Source organism: Panthera tigris, chromosome B4 (assembly GCF_018350195.1).
Source record: "Panthera tigris isolate Pti1 chromosome B4, P.tigris_Pti1_mat1.1, whole genome shotgun sequence".
NCBI classification, from domain to species: Eukaryota; Metazoa; Chordata; class Mammalia; order Carnivora; family Felidae; genus Panthera; species Panthera tigris.
This window is the reverse complement of record NC_056666.1, coordinates 34,561,974-34,577,567: the sequence shown is the minus strand read 5'-3', so window position 1 is coordinate 34,577,567 and position 15,594 is coordinate 34,561,974. Positions and strand designations below refer to the sequence as shown.

Sequence of the window (15,594 nt, the reverse complement as noted above, 5' to 3'; positions counted from 1 at the left end):
GTATTAACATAACTAAGGGAAAAGTTGGGTCATTTGGGAGAGTTGAGCCTTGAGGAAGCTTTGTCTCAGAAGAAGGGAAAGGGAGCCTTGACCCACAAACTGGAATTACTGGTTCTTGGGACACGTAAATCCTTCATTAGAAAGTCCTTGAACACTTTAAATCAAACTAGGGGTAGTAAAGTCAGTTTAGGAATCCCACAGAGAATTTTTTAAAAATTTTAGAATGCAAAAATATCACAACCTGTACATTATATTGTTTCCTAGAAAGTTTCATAGATACATAGGCATACATGTGAAAACACTGTCTTCAGGATGCCTGGGTGGCTCAGTCAATCTCTCAGTCAGACTGTGAGAACTGTCTCACAGTTCATGGGTTCGAGCCCCGTGTTGGGCTTTGTGCTAACAGCTCAGAGCCTAGAGCCTGCTTTGGATTCTGTGTCTCCCTCTCTCTCTCTGCCCCTCCCCTGCTCATGTGTGTTCTCTATCTTTCTCTCTCTCTCTCTCTCAAAAAAAAAAACAAAAAAACAAAAAAACATTAAAAAAGAAAAAGAAAACACTGTCCTCAATAAAGTCAATTTATTTGAGCACTTTCCACCCTCCCCCCCACCCGGGAATTCATTGGATTTTTCTCAAGGTTAAGTCCACTGTCATGGACTCCTGTAAATTCTCAGAGCTCAGTGACCAGGCTTATGAGGGCTCTGGTTCAACAACACATTTCTGGCTATCATTTGGCTTTAGGAAAGGCTACAATTTGCCTTCAAGAAGAGAACTTACCAATCAAGAAGCTCTAAGTGTCTGGTCTGATTGATTTTTCTCCAAAAAACAGCATTCTGCCTTTCTTGTTTATACATCTGCCTCTTATGAACTTGGTCCATGTGTGTCAGTCCTCTGGAGCTCTATCACTTCTGACTGTACAAACAATACAATTTCTGAACCTATAAAGACCATGGAATATGGTAACAAAGCCAAAATAATGCCATCCTGAGGGCCTTGCCACAAACTTGAAGGTCAGTCACCAAGGTGTTGACGCACTCAATAAATATTTCAGTGAATGAGCAGACTAGTTAGGATACAATATAGGGGAGAGCTCTATACAAAGGTTACTTTCCCCAAGCGTCTTAGAATCTTTAACCATCTCCAACGTTTGTGAGGATTCAGAAATCCTTCCCATTCCCACAATACCCAAATCCTTCCCACAAATAGTCCTCAGGGAAGTTCTCTCTAACAGATATCCCAGAGGAATGGTCTGGGAGCATCTGATCGCCTGGGGCTGCTCTCCTGAGTGAGGCCTCCCCTCTTGTGGAAGCCATCCTAGTTGTCTCCTGCTTTTAGAACAGCTCCTTCTGAGTCCACTTCATGAACTTTCCATCTGATGTCTGTGTGCAGGGCCCCCTTCCAGGCCCACTCCTCCTCTCATCTCGCAGCTTCTGCGGGAACCTCATCCCTCTCACAGTTTTAAAGATTACCTTTCTGCAGACAAATGTCAAACATATATTTCCAGGCTAGAACCCTCTCTCCTCTGGGTTCCAAAGTCATATATTCAGCAACTTCCTGGACATCTTCATAGGGATGTCTCATAGGCACCTCCATTCTACAGGTTTAAAACCATTTCTCCCTTCCCATCCAGCCCCTCCTCTTATATCCCCAATGTCACCATCAATGTCACCACCAGACAACCCAAGACGAATACCAGCCAGTTGCAGTAGAGTCCTCACCACCAGAGTTAGTCAGTAAAACCTCTAGATTCCTCCTCCAGCACACGAGCTCTTCCTCATCATTGCTACTGTGCCTGTGGCCTTGTCGTCTCATACCTGTGGTCTGCCTACTCTCCCAGCCTCCATCCCCACCTCTTTCACTGGGTGACCCTCACACAGCAATCCGTTCTCCCCAGGCTACCAGGATGATCCAATTGCCAGACCCAATAGCTGTCCCAGTACCAAGAGCATGATCCTGAGGGACTCTGGGAAGCTAAATTTTGATATGAAAGGAGACAGGGCAAGAAAGGTCCAGGCATGAGGCACTGCTCAGAGCCCAAGGGCAGGAAACTCTGAGCAACTGGGAGGCACTGTGTATCCGGAAGAAGGGGAGAAGGGGAGAAGTGGAGATCATGAGAAAAGATGGGATAAAAGGGCAGTGAGGGTGAAGGTCATAATTTTGTGGGAGTCAGCCAAGTACAGTTCAGGTTTCCTTGCTCATGGTCATCCCTGGAAGGACACATGTCCCCTTTGAGATGAAGGCAGCATCCAGTCCCTATCCCAATACTGGGATTGGGAGCCTGTGAAGACCTACAAGGTAACATCTGAAAGTCAAGCCAGAGCAGAGGAGAGGAGAGGTGGGCTCACCGGGAACAGCATGGCTCTGAGCTCCAGGTAGAGTACATTGTCCTGGTAGAACTCCTCCAGTGCCTGGAAGACATAGTCTCTGAACACTGGTGCATAGTGGACAAGGCCAGAGATTGTGAAGAAGATACTATTAAACTTGGACCAGACTGCATCCTGGTTTGCATAAGCCACCTCAGGGTTCTCGGTCATCAGAGTGAAAGTCTGAAGAAGTCTGCATAAGACACAAAGAGGGTAAATTGAAGAAGTGTGTTTCGAGCCACCACCTTCAGGCATCTGCAGGAGTCCTGCCCACCTCATTTCTCTCACCCAGAAGCAAACCCAGATGCATCACAGTGAGCAGTGATGAGAGGCCAAGGAAAGCACCCCGGGCTTTCTGATGGAGGCCTCCATCCCTGAGACCTGCTTTATGCTCCTCAGGGCACAGCTCAGGTAGGATGTTCCCACCAACCAGGCTCTCTTGCTCCCCTGTGCATGTTTGGCCAGTCTGACCCCATTGCACCCTAGACTAAGCCTCTGCTGGGGGTGTTATGCACTGAATTGTGTCCCCCTAAAATCCATATGTTGAAATCCTCACCCTCAATGTGACTGTATGTGGAGATAGGTCCTTTATGGTGGTAATTAAGGTTAAGTGAGGTCATTACAGTGGGGCCCAAATAGAATAGGGCCGGTACAAGAGATGCCAGGAGTGTGCACACAGAGGAAAGGCCATGTGAGGACACACTGAGAAGGCGGCTGTCTGGAAGCCAAGGACAAAGGCCTCAGGAGAGACCAAACTTGCCAATATCTTGATCTTATACTTCTAGCTTCCAGACCAGTGAGAAAATAAATTCCCATCGTTTAAGCTACCTACTGTGTAGTATTCTGTTGATGGAAATAACTCTGACTCAGGTTTACATCCCTGAGTAGCCATTTACTAGCTGTGTGGTCTTGGGCAACTTCCTTAACCATACTGAACTTCACATTTCTTACTCATAAAGGGCAATAATCTCAAAAAAGCACTCGGTAGATGGTTCTATGATTAAAAAACAGTTATTACTTATAATATTACTTTACAAATTTGTTAGGAAGTTGCTTCATCATGTTTTCAAGCTGTTTCACCCACCAATGGACCATCATTATTCCAGGAGCTGGGAACTTTTCCTCTTGCTGGAAATTAAGCATCTAGACAAATCTCATTTGATGCAACAATAGTGTCACTTTTAATACCTTTTGCGGATCAGATTGAATTTTAAATGAACCAGAAACTTACTATTTGAATGCTTTTGTGAAGCAAAGTATCCTGTAAAGTTAAAAGAAAAAGCCTCCTGATATATATATATGTGTATATATATATATATATATATATATATATATATATATATTTTTTTTTTTTTTTTTTAAGTAGGCTTCTTGCCCAACACAGAGCTCAATGCAAGGCTTGAACTCATGACCTTGAGATCAACACCTGAGCTGAGATCAAGAGTCAAACTAGACGCTTAACTGACTGAGCCATCCAGGTGCCCTGATTTTTTTTTAAGGAGAGATTTTCATAAATGGGGTTGTACTAAGACATACCTGTACACCACCCACTACCTATGATGAGCATGTGACACATTCTTTCTGAACCACACTCACCTGTTGTCAAACTCAGTGACATTCTGTAGCTCCTTTCGATATTTCTCCAGCAAAACCCACTCCGAACACTCTGCTGGTTTAGGAGTAGGGGGTGCTGGATAAGCAAATTTGAACTTCAAGTACCCGCTTGGGGTGACACAGAAATGGCAGTGGGGCCTGTACGTGACATTTTTCACCAGCCAGTTCATACTCAGGATGCTGAAGTCATGGACGTGTAAGGCAGCCCCTGGAAAGGGAAGGAGGGCAGGGGTAGAAGTGAAGCAAAAGAGGTGAAATCCAGATTCCAGGGCTCAGAGCTGTGAGGACAGTGTAGATGGACAAGAAGGGAGAATCACAAGGTTGCCTATCTGGCAGAGTTCCCCACAACTGCACATAACATACCTTTCCCACTCCAGCGCAAAGACTTCCCAGGCCTATGTCTGCCATTATCTCCCCAGGATGGCCTGCTTTGCTCTGGTTTAAGAAGGGAGCATCCCTCACTAGTCAGAAGCCATGGTGACCTCATTCAAGAGAGGGAGCCCAGGGGACCCTGGGTGGCTCAGTGGGTTAAGCGTCAGACTTGGGCTCAAGTCATGATCTCACAGTTTGTGGGTTCGAGCCCCACATTGGGTTCTGTGCTACACTTCAGAGCCTGGAGTCTGCTTCGGATTCTGTGTCTCCCTCTCTCTCTCTCTGCCCCTACCCCACTCACACTCTGGCTCTCTCTCTCTCAAAAATAAATAAACATTAAAAAAAGAGAGAGACAGGGGTGCCTGGGTGGCTCAGTCGGTTAAGCGGCCGACTTCGGCTCAGGTCATGATCTCACGGTCTGTGAGTTCGAGCCCCGCGTTGGGCTCTGTGCTGACAGCTCAGAGCCTGGATCCTGTTTCGGATTCTGTGTCTCCCTCTCTCTGACCCTCCCCTGTTCATGCTCTGTCTCTCCCTGTCTCAAAAATAAATAAAACGTTAAAATTTTTTTTTTTTTTTTTTTTAAAAGAGAGAGACAGAGAGAAGCAGCCCAGGGGCACCTGTGTGGCTCAGTTGTTTAAGTGTCTGATTTTGGCTCAGGTCATGATTTCAGTTTGTGAGATTGAGCCCTACATCAGCAATTCTGTCAGCGCAGAGTCTGCTTGGGACTCTGTCTCTCTCTCTTTCTGCCTCTCCCCCACATGTGAGCTTGAGTTGTGTGTGTGTCTCTCTCTCAAAGTAAATAAATAAACTTAAAAAAAAGTGGGGGAGGGATGAGCTTCAGCCCTTGCTCCCACCCTGGTCCTGTTTGCACAACTGTCAGTCCTCTCAGCCTGCTCCCAGCACCCACGCATTGGTTTTGCATTCCCTGCTTCCAGCCAGTATCTAGGCAGCTTCTGGCCTGCAGGCTTGCCATTGATGCCCTATGCTGCTTTCAGACCTGACACCAATCTAGACTACAGCGCTCCTCAAGTCACAGTATACACTGTCCCTCTGCTCTTCCTGCTCTGTCTTAGCACCTGGCCTTGACACGAGCCACTTAGGTGTCACAGCTGTGTGAGCTTTGGCATGTCACCTCTCTAAACCTTATGTCCTCCATCACGTGGGGATGTGACTTTATCAACTGCACAGTTGTTTCTTTGTTTTTTTAGTCTCCATATTTAACATTAAAATAAAAGAGGTATAGGGGATCCTGGGTGGCTCAGTCGGTTCAGCGTCAGACTTCGGCTCAGGTCATGATCTCAAGGCTCCTGAGTTTGAGCCCCGCGTCGGGCTCTCTGCTGACAGGTGTGTCTTCCGCTCTCTCTGCCCTTCCCCTGCTTGTCCTCTGCCTCTCTCTTTCTCTTTCTCTCAAAAATAAACATTTTTAAAAACCCAAAATGTTATAAAATAAGAGGTATAGAAAAGTCCTTGTAAGCTGCAAACTGCTATTTACATGTGCAGGATGGTAATTTTTTTACTTCTCATAGAAATGTATATATACTGTAGACATACACTACTAGAAATGTGTTTATTCAAGAGAAACATTCACATCATACTCTGGTACCTCAGCCTGAGACGGGGCAGAAGAAGCAGATGTGGGAAAAGCTGTGAAGAAAGCAGTAGCTCCTATGGGCCTAGATACCCGCTTATGGGTGGACACATCAGCTTTGTCAGGAAAGACAGTGATGCCTGGCACCCACTCCCTGCTGTCTGTCTGAGGCAGAGTCCCCTTGGAAGCAGGGCTCTGGGTTTCCAGGGTGAAGTAGCAGCCCCCTCAGACTGCCCCCTTCCTAGTCTGTGAAGCAAGAACAAAGGTGCAGAGTAGACAAGTGGGGTTCTTGTTGCTCCATTTATTTATTTATTTATATTAAATTTTTTTAAATGTTTATTTATTTTTTTTAATTTTTTTTAATGTTTATTTATTTTTGGGACAGAGAGAGACAAAGCATGAACGGGGGAGGGGCAGAGAGAGAGGGAGACACAGAATCGGAAGTAGGCTCCAGGCTCCGAGCCATCAGCCCAGAGCCTGACGCGGGGCTCGAACTCACGGACCGTGAGATCGTGACCTGAGCCGAAGTCGGATGCTTAACTGACTGAGCCACCCAGGTGCCCCTATTTATTTTTGAGAGAGAGAGCACAAGAGGGGGCAGGAGGCGGGGGGGGGGGGGGGGGAAGGAGGGAGGAAGACACAGAGAGGGGAGGGGCGGAGAGAAAGGGAGACACAGAATCCAAAGCAGCCTCCAGGCTCTGTCAGCACAGAGCCCAATGTGGGGCTTGAACTCATGAGCTGTGAGATCATGACCTGAGCCAAAGTCAGACGCTTAATCAACTGAGCCACCTAGGCGCCCCTACTATTATTTTTTTAAGTAGGCTCCACACCCAATGTGGGGCTTGAACTCCTGACCCTCAGAACAAGAGTCACATGCTCTACCAACTGAGCCAACCAGGCACCCCTCACTGCTCCATTTAGAACAATAACAGCTCCAATAACAACACTAGCTCCAAGTTTAGTTCTCCCTACCTTCCCAGCACCCCCAAACCACCATCTCCAAACCTCTACCTTTTGGCATCTTCTTCAGGATATTAAACACCTCACTTTTCTCAATGAGAGTCTTGGCCCGGAAAAAGTGCATGCTGGGAGGAAACTTCTGGGTCCTCATCGCCTGTGTCACCTCAGCCTTTTTGAGGGCCATGAGCCTCTCATTGGCTAGCTCCTCCTGTTCGGTCAGCACCAGCTGCCCCCCCAGCTGCATCATCTTCTCTCTCATCAACAGCTGGTTCCATGCTTCATCTATGGATATGGCTGAGCAGAAAAAAGGCATCGCCACGGCCAGAAGCAGGGAGAGCAGGGCTGGCCACCCAGATGGGCCATCCACAGGCATTGGGATGCCGGAAGAGGAAATTGCTCAGATGGAAACCTGACAGGACTAAAGAAGGGAGTAGGTCAGCAAAAATCTGCAGATTTAAACGTCAAACTCTGATTTTCCTTCTACCACTCTGTTTTCAGATTACCAGGAGGCAGCATACAGAAGGGTTCTTCTCTGAGACCCCAGAGGAAAGACTTCCAAGTACAGACATGAAGGGGTTTCCCAAATAATAAGTCACCATAAGACCTTCTTTAAAAAAGTGGACCTTTTCAGCAGCAAGCCCTGCTCACACGTAGAGGAAGACATTGCAATCAGATTTTTAGTGTTTCACTTTTTTTTTTTAATGTTTATTTATTTATTTTGAGAGCCAAAGAATGAACCGTGAGATCATGACCTGAGCTGAAATCAAGAGTCAGAGTCGTTGCTTCCACCAACTGAGCCACTCAGGCACCCTGAGTGTTTCACTTTTAAAATCACCAGAGAGTAAGAGATCACAAGACATATAAAAAAGCCTCTAACGTGATAAAGAAAGTTAAAAACAAACAAAACAAACAAACAAATAAACAAACAAAACCACACATGTACAGAGAAGGAAGACAAGAGAAGGGAATAAAAGAAAAATTCAAAAGAACTATACTTAATATCCTAAGAAGGATATGAAAAGATATTGTGTCCATAAAACAGTTACCAAGAATTATTACTATTATTTTAATGTTTATTTATTTATTTTGAGAGAGAGTGTTTGAAAGGGGGAGGGACAGAGACAGAGGGAGAGGGACAGAGAGAGAGGGAGACAAAGGATCAGAAGGCGGGCTCTATGCTCACAGCAGAGAACCCAATACAGAGCCTGAACTCAGGAACTGTGAGATCATGACCTGAGCCGAAGTTGGACCCAACAGACAGAAACACCCAGGTGCCCCAGCCACAGGGAATTATAAAAAATAAGCAGCATGAGGGGTACCTGGCTGGCTCAGTTGATGGAGCATACAACTCTTGGTCTCAGAGTCATGAGTTTGAGCCCCATGCTAGGTGTAGATTCCTTAAAAAAAAAAGAAAAAAGAAAAGAAAAAGGGACACCTGGGTGGCTCAGTTGGTTAAGTGACCAGTTCTTGGTTTTGGTTCAGGTCATGATCTGACGGTTCATGAACTTGAGCCCCAAGTCAGGCTTTGTGCTGACAGTGCAGAGCCTGCTTGGGAACCTCCCTCCCTCCCTCCCTCCCTCTCTCTCTCTCTCTCTTTTTCTCTCTGCCCCTCCCCCCACTTGATCCCCCCCCTCTCAAAATAAATAAATAAATAAATAAGAATAAATTTCAAAATAGGGGCACCTGGGTGGCTCAGTTGGTTGATTTCAGCTCAGGTCATGATCCCAGGGTTGTTGGATTGAGCCCCGTGTCATTAAGATTCTGTCTCTCTCTCTCTCTCCCTCTGCCCCTCTCCCCCTCTTCCTGACTCTCTCTCTCTCTCAAATAAAATAAATTAAATAAACAGAATGAGAAGAGCTTTTAGAAATTAAAAATACAAGCGCTGATATCTTAAAATTTACTAGCAATATTATAAGATGGAATTGAAGACCATCTTTTAGAAATTAAGATGAAATAAGAGAGAAACAAATGAGATGATTATTGGCTCAGGAAATCCAACACCCAAATAACAGACATATCAGAAGAAAAAAGAAAAAGAAAAAGAAAAAAATAGATTGGAGAAAAAAGTAAATAAGTAATACAAGAAATTAGACCAGAATGTAAGACCTGCATCTCTGGATTGATGAGACTCTCTGGGATCCTATCACAGCACGACAATTACTCAATAGTCACACCATGAGATATCATCTTGATATTTCAGAACATTAGCATTCAAAGATTCTAAAAGCTTCCTAAAAGCTGCTAGTCCAGGTTGGCAGTGAGTAAGGATTGAACAGCAGAAGGAAAGAAACTCACCTTTAGTGGTCTCCTCCTTCTAGACACTGTTAGCACTTTATCTGCTTATTTATTTGAATTATATTTATGAAATATGGGGCACCTGGCTGGCTCAGGTAGAGGAGCATGAAACTCCTGATCTCAGGGTCATGAGTTTGAGCCCCATGTTGGGTATAAAGATTACTGAAATAAATAGATATTTTTTTAAAAAAAGGAATTGTTTCTTCATACTTCATAGTAGGATATGGTATCCTGGAAAGAATCAAGACTATAAATTGGAAGACCTCAGGATCAGTCCCAAATTAGGATGTCTTTAAATATGAGACCTTGGACAAACTGTGTAGTGTCTATGGGTCTCAGTTTTCTCATCTGTGAAAAGAGCAAATTATACTTGATCAGTGGTCCTCAAAGTGTGATACATGTGTCATTAGTGATACATGATATCACTGTTTAGGTTGAATAAAAAAATTTAAAAACAAGTTAATTTAAAGAAAGATATGAAATAAATAGAAATGCAGGGATATGATGAAAATGGAAAGCTTGCTAATCATTGAAATACATTATCTCCAAGGTCCTTTCCAGGGCTAACATTCAATTATTCAATGGTACATCAGACACCAACAGGGGATTTTAAGAAGGAACTGGATACTATTTACTCTAGTACCACAGCTATGGTAGGGTAACTACCCGAATCAGAGAGTTGGACTTTTGAGGAACCCCCTCAACTTCATGAAGTCTTTGACTCTGTCTTGAGGCTACAGTGTTTGCCAACAGCTAAAACCTCTAGGACAAGAGGAGAGTGACATTTGTGTCACCATCCCACCCATCTCATGCTGTGTCTTCCAATCGACAGCCCCAGCCCCTTCCCCTCTCTCCTTACTAACACATAACAGAGGCCACTAAGTTCCTAAATCTCCAACTCTGTCCTCTCCAAGGACACCAGAAGTAGCTGTGTGCCCCAACATCTAGCAACTTCTCCTGGTCTGACAGATAAAAGTTTATCTAACACTGGTCCAGGACCAGACTGCTCAAGCATAAGGAGAAATAATCCCTGTGATAATTACTGCTATGCTTACTTCATCTCTCTCCTCATGAAAAGTTTCTTTTACTTTTAAAAGAGGGTGCATGAAAACTCTATAAAAATAGTTTGTTCCCAGAGTAAGAACGAGGAAACGGACCATGTGCATCTGTGACTCTGAGTGAATGTCCTTGGGCCCACAACCATTTTCAAAAGCCTGTTGTAGAGAAAGGCTATGCACTGCCTCCGCACTGAAAGTCACAAACTCACCTAAGGTAGGGGGCAGGGAGGCTGCTGCCAGGGAAACAAAGCCCGAGTGCCCAGCTTCCCAGCTACCTACTGGAACCTCATGAGCTGGACCCCCACCCCAGGGGATCCCAGTTACCTCAGAGCAGCTCCAGAAACTGCAGACTGTTTGCTGAGTCCCCCGACAGCTGTGTCAGAAGCACCAGAAAAGCTCACCATCCTCTTTTCACTTCCTGTTGGGGCAGGTTTCACTTCCTCTCAGCCTCATGTTGCTCCGGTCTCCAAAGAGAGGCAAGGAAGATAGTCTGGCAGAGCTGAGGCAACAAGTAGGCCTGCGTGTATGGGTTTACGTTTGTGTGCGTGTGTGAGCATTTATGCACTTGTGGGGTGATTTATGTGTGTGTTTATATGTGTTCAGGTGCATTTTGTGGCAGGTTTTTGTGTGCATCTTTGTGTATGTGCATGTGTGTGCATGTGGGTTTATGCATGTGGGGATTATGTATATGTTTGTGGGGGCAGTTGTATGCATCTTTGTATGTGTCTATGTGAGTTTATATGCACGTGTGGGCTTATGTATGTTTTGGGGGAAGATATATGGGTGTTTGTGTGCAAGATGTCATTGTAGGGTCCAGAACATAGCTTAGACAACAAGCACCACAAAGAGGTACTCCAAAATCTGCTCATAAACTTTGGGCAGTATACCCCTCCTTAAAATGTGACTGTCAATTGTGGGGCAACCCACTAAACAGCGGGTAAAAAAGTAGATATAATAGAAGGTACGTTTTAGGGGGAAAATCAGGGATCTGGAAGCACAGCAATTGAGGAAATAAGGAGGGGTGAGGCAGGAGCTAGGGAGTAAGGAGGAGAGGCCAGAGGCAAGAGGGATAATGGCTCCTAAGGGAGAGCTGAGAGAACTGAGCCTGGCCATTCGTAGCTGTATGACCTTGGCCTTGTTATTTAAGCTCTCTATATTTCAGGGGTGCCTGGGTGGCTCACTGAGCAACCAACTTGGGCTCAGGTCATGATCTTGGGTTTGTGAGTTTGAGCCCCACGTAGGGCTCTCTGCACTCAACACAGAACCTTCTTCAGATCCTCTGTCTCTGTCATTCTCTGTCTGCCCTTCCTGCTGGTACGCTCTCTGTCTCTCTCTCTCTCTCTCTCAAAAAAAAAAAAAAAAAAAAAAAAAGACTCTCTATGCTTCAGTTTCCTGATCTGAAAGTGGAAGTCATAAAAGCAATGACTACGTGGGTGCACTGTGAGAATTAAATGAAGAATGTGTGCAAAGTTCCTGGTGCATAGTAAGTTCTCAAGAAACAGTAGCCATTACTATTACGGGAAATAACTATCGTGATAGATCATCCAGTTCAAGGTAAATAAGACATGTGAGACTGTACCAGTGACTTCTACAGCACATGCCTGCCATGTGCCCCTCTCCTTCCCAGCCCTGTCTCGGGCCGTCTGCCTCCAAAGACACCCACAAATCCTCCAGCACTTCCACTTCTGCATCTCCTGAACAAATGGAACTTCAGGGGCCCCTGACATCATCTTCTCCAAACAGTAAAAAGGTCATCTGTTTCATAAACAGCAAGAAATTCGCAAGTGAAAACACAGAGGAACTAAGAATTCCCTCATCACAAGTTCAACATTAACTTGTTCAAAAGTCAGTGAAATCAAAAGAAACAAACAGGTAGTAAAGACAGACAAAATTGACTAAAGTACAAGGGTAAGAGGGCAAATTGCCAAATTGTGAACATAAATCACTGGAATATTTTTTAGGATACCAGATCAGAGCTAAAGATAAAGCTTTTCTTGGTGCATCTGGGCAACTCAGTCGGTTAAGCATCCAACTTCAGCTCAAGTCATGATCTTGTAGTTCATGGGTTTGAGCCCTGTGTTGGGCTCTCAGGTGTCAGCACAGAGCCTGCTTCAGATTCTCTGTCCTCCCCCCTTTCTGTCCCTCCCCCACTTGTGCTCTCTCTCTCTCTCTCAAAAAAAAAAAAAAAAAAATTAAAAAGATAAAACTTATCTTTCCAAAAGCTTTGGTTAAGAGTAAGAGCTAATGTTCACATCCCAAAGGCTCTGGAGACTCCAGCTCACAACTGGGCCAGGAAGTGCAGTAAGCCAGGGGAGGGAGGGCTGTGGGTCTTGAGGCTGGAGTTATTGCATCAGGCTGAAGCTGGTTGGCCCAGGGGAGTGGGGACCCAGATCTTGAAACAGAAACAGGGAGGAGAAGGGCAAGTGCATAACCGGACACAGGATCAGAAACAACAAACCCAAGCAGGGTCAGACCCGAGAGACTGACCAGCAGGATCTGCACACCTCTCTGCCTCCTGGGGCCATCAGACACCCTGGGGCTGTGTCTGTAAGCACTGTTTAGCAGAGCAGGTGTGGCATCTGATGACAGCAAGCCCCAGTGTACAATGGTGAGAACATGCTGGAAGAATATTCTGCCACATGAGGAGACCATAAAATATGGAACAGGGCTCTGCTTTTTACGTTTTATTGAAGACAACCATCAGAAACAGAACTGGCTTTGTGTTCAGAATCTGAAAATCTACAGGGCAGAAAAAGGGAACCAAAGCATCTTTTAGTGACTACAAAGCTTAACCTAAATGAAATGAAGTCTGAAAGGACAGGTGGGTTATGACCCTAAACTGGAGACAGGAGAGGATTTCAGAATTGAAGATGGTGTTTGACTACATAAATATTTGAGAACTATTTTCATTAAAACATTTCCTTCTCCTGTCAATACCATGAATCACATGCCATTGAGACGTGTAACATATGGCAAAGCATAGGAGAGTTACTTATGGTTGAAGGTGAGAAGTGCTGGATCCACCACTTTTTTTTTTAATTTATGTTTGAGAGAGAGAGAGAGAAAGAGACCTTGAGCAGGGGAGGGGCAGAAAGAGATGGGGGGCGGAGGATCCAAAGTGGGCTCTGCAAGCACTGTCAGCACAGAGGCCAATGCAGGGCTCCAACTCACAAGCCTTGAGACATGACCCGAGCCAAAGTCAGAAGCTTACCAACTGAGCCACCCAGACACCCCTGGATATGCCACTTTTATACAAGATAAATAAGGTTTTCTGACCCCCAGAGTTAAAAAAAAAAAAAAAAGTGAAATAATATCAGCTAAAACTTCTTGAGAATTATATATATTTCCTATTTTAATCCTTTAGTTGTCTTATAAGGTAGGGACTATTGCTAGCCTCCTCGACAAGAGAGTACACTGAAGTATTTGGAGAGAGGTAGGTCACTTGCCCAAAGTCACACAACTGGTAATGAGTGGAGTGTGGACTTGCACTCAGGCAGTTTCCACCTACTGCCTTACCTGCTGGCAAGGAAACAGGTCTTCAAGGTGGCAGGGAGCCACTGCTGTGGGAAAGTGGCCCTTGAGACAGAAGGGCAGATCTGGGTAGCAGAGCCCAATTAGCAAAGGTGGGACACAGGAACAGGTATTATCGGGCATAAGATGATTTTTCCAGATACTGGGAGCTTGCGCTTTTTATTTATTTATTTATTTACTTATTTATGATGTTTATTCATTTATTTTTGAGAGAGAGAGGGAGACAGAGAATCCCAAGTAGGCTCTGTACTGTCAGAGTCTACCCCGATTTGGGCTCAAATCCATGAACCATGAGACCATGACCCGAGCCAAAACCAAGAATTGGACACCCAAGCAACCAGCTGAGCCACCCAAGCACCCTGGAGCTTGTGCTTTTAATGGCCAAAGCAAAAAAAAATAGCTCTTTCAAGGAATTGCTGATTGATTTTGAAAAAAAATCTTAACATCTATCATCTATGAGCTTAATGCCTTCATCTGCAGTAAGGGGAGAATAACAATATTCCTCCTGCTAAGTTTTTTTTACCAAGTAAGTGAGGGTGTGTGTTAAATTAATGCACATGAAAATATTTCTAAAACTACAAAGTAACTATGCAACTATACAATATAAGTAATGTTCCCTATACAAATCTTTCTAAACTGTTTTTTTTCTGGCTTCTTAGAGCATGATGAACATAATTTGACCTTTCATTGATAAGATCATCATTATGAACATTTATTATTATACTTTGTATTGCATACTATCACTATATTTAGTAATACTGTGACACTGTTTGACCCTGTCCTAAATGGCAGGGCTAGTATATACTTTTTATATGATTTTTCTGTTCCTCCCCATGCAGTTAATATTTACTTCTGATGGGTCTCTTATCTAGCGATCTTCCCTGTAATGTGTTACTCCTTGTTGACTGTGGACTGAGAGTCAGATAACTAAACTTGCAAGGAACGTGGGTCCTAAGTGAGACCTTCTCCAACTGTCTTATGAATCAGGGTATATTCATAAATGCATGGACTGATTTTCGGTTACAGATGGGAGATCAAACATGTAAATTAACCTTAATTCCCCTCTAAAGCCTCACTAAAATGACAGTGAAGAGATTTATTATTTATTTGTTCGTATATTTATTTAAAATATTATCTATTTATTTTGAGAGAGAGTGTGGTGAAGGGGCACAGAGAGAGAGGGAGAGAGAGAATCCCAAGCAGGCTCCACACTGTCAGTGCAGAGCCCAACATGGGGCTCCATCTCACAAACCTTAAGATCATGACCCAAATCAAGAGTTGGTTGCTTAACTGACTGAACCACACAGGTGCCCCAAAGAGATTTTTTTAAAAAGCATATTCCCATAAATATGAAAAAAACAGGAATGGAGAAAATAACAAAATACTTTTGGAAGCTGGGAGGTAGATAAACAACTGCAAATAACTTAGAAGATGTAAAAAAGTAGAATCTTATGGGCGCCTGGGTGACTCAGTCAGTTAAGCACCAACTTCAGCTCAGGTCATAATGTCACAGTTCATGGGTTCAAGCCTCTTGTGGGGCTCTGTGCTGACAGCTCAGAGTCTGGAGCCTTCTTCAGATTCTGTGTCTCCCTCTCTCTCTCTGCCCCTCCCCTGCTCATGTTCTGTCTCTCTCAAAAATAAATAAACATTAAAAAAAAATTTTTTTTTAAATAGAAAAAGGTAGAATCTTAAACCAGCAGTGAGTACATCTAAGAAACAACCTTGGGTACTTCTGGAAGTAGGGTGAAGGCAGATTGGGAACAGGAGGAACAGAGGACTGACTGGAAACCTTTATTTTTTAATGTTTATTAATTTT

At 44.3% G+C, this 15,594-nt stretch overlaps 1 protein-coding gene across 5 annotated transcripts in view; it reads right to left on the bottom strand.

The window, feature by feature from the left end:
- ADA2 (adenosine deaminase 2) overlaps window positions 1–10,667 on the bottom strand; it is a 35,670-nt gene extending 25,003 nt beyond the window's left edge. For 2 of the 5 annotated variants that reach the window (XR_006219738.1, XM_042991486.1), the window contains exons 1-4: window positions 10,572–10,667; window positions 6,946–7,312; window positions 3,957–4,182; window positions 2,343–2,553 (exon numbers count right to left, since the gene is read on the bottom strand). Coding sequence is in view for 4 of the 5 variants with exons in the window: in XM_042991486.1 (XP_042847420.1) it covers window positions 2,343–2,553; window positions 3,957–4,182; window positions 6,946–7,267 (759 nt within the window). In the remaining variant the exon portion in view is untranslated. Of the gene's footprint in view, window positions 1–2,342; window positions 2,554–3,956; window positions 4,253–6,945; window positions 7,313–10,571 lie in introns of those variants that run through there. The other 3 variants (XM_042991487.1, XM_042991488.1, XM_042991489.1) reach the window with 2 other exon arrangements.
- Window positions 10,668–15,594: the final 4,927 nt, after the last annotated feature.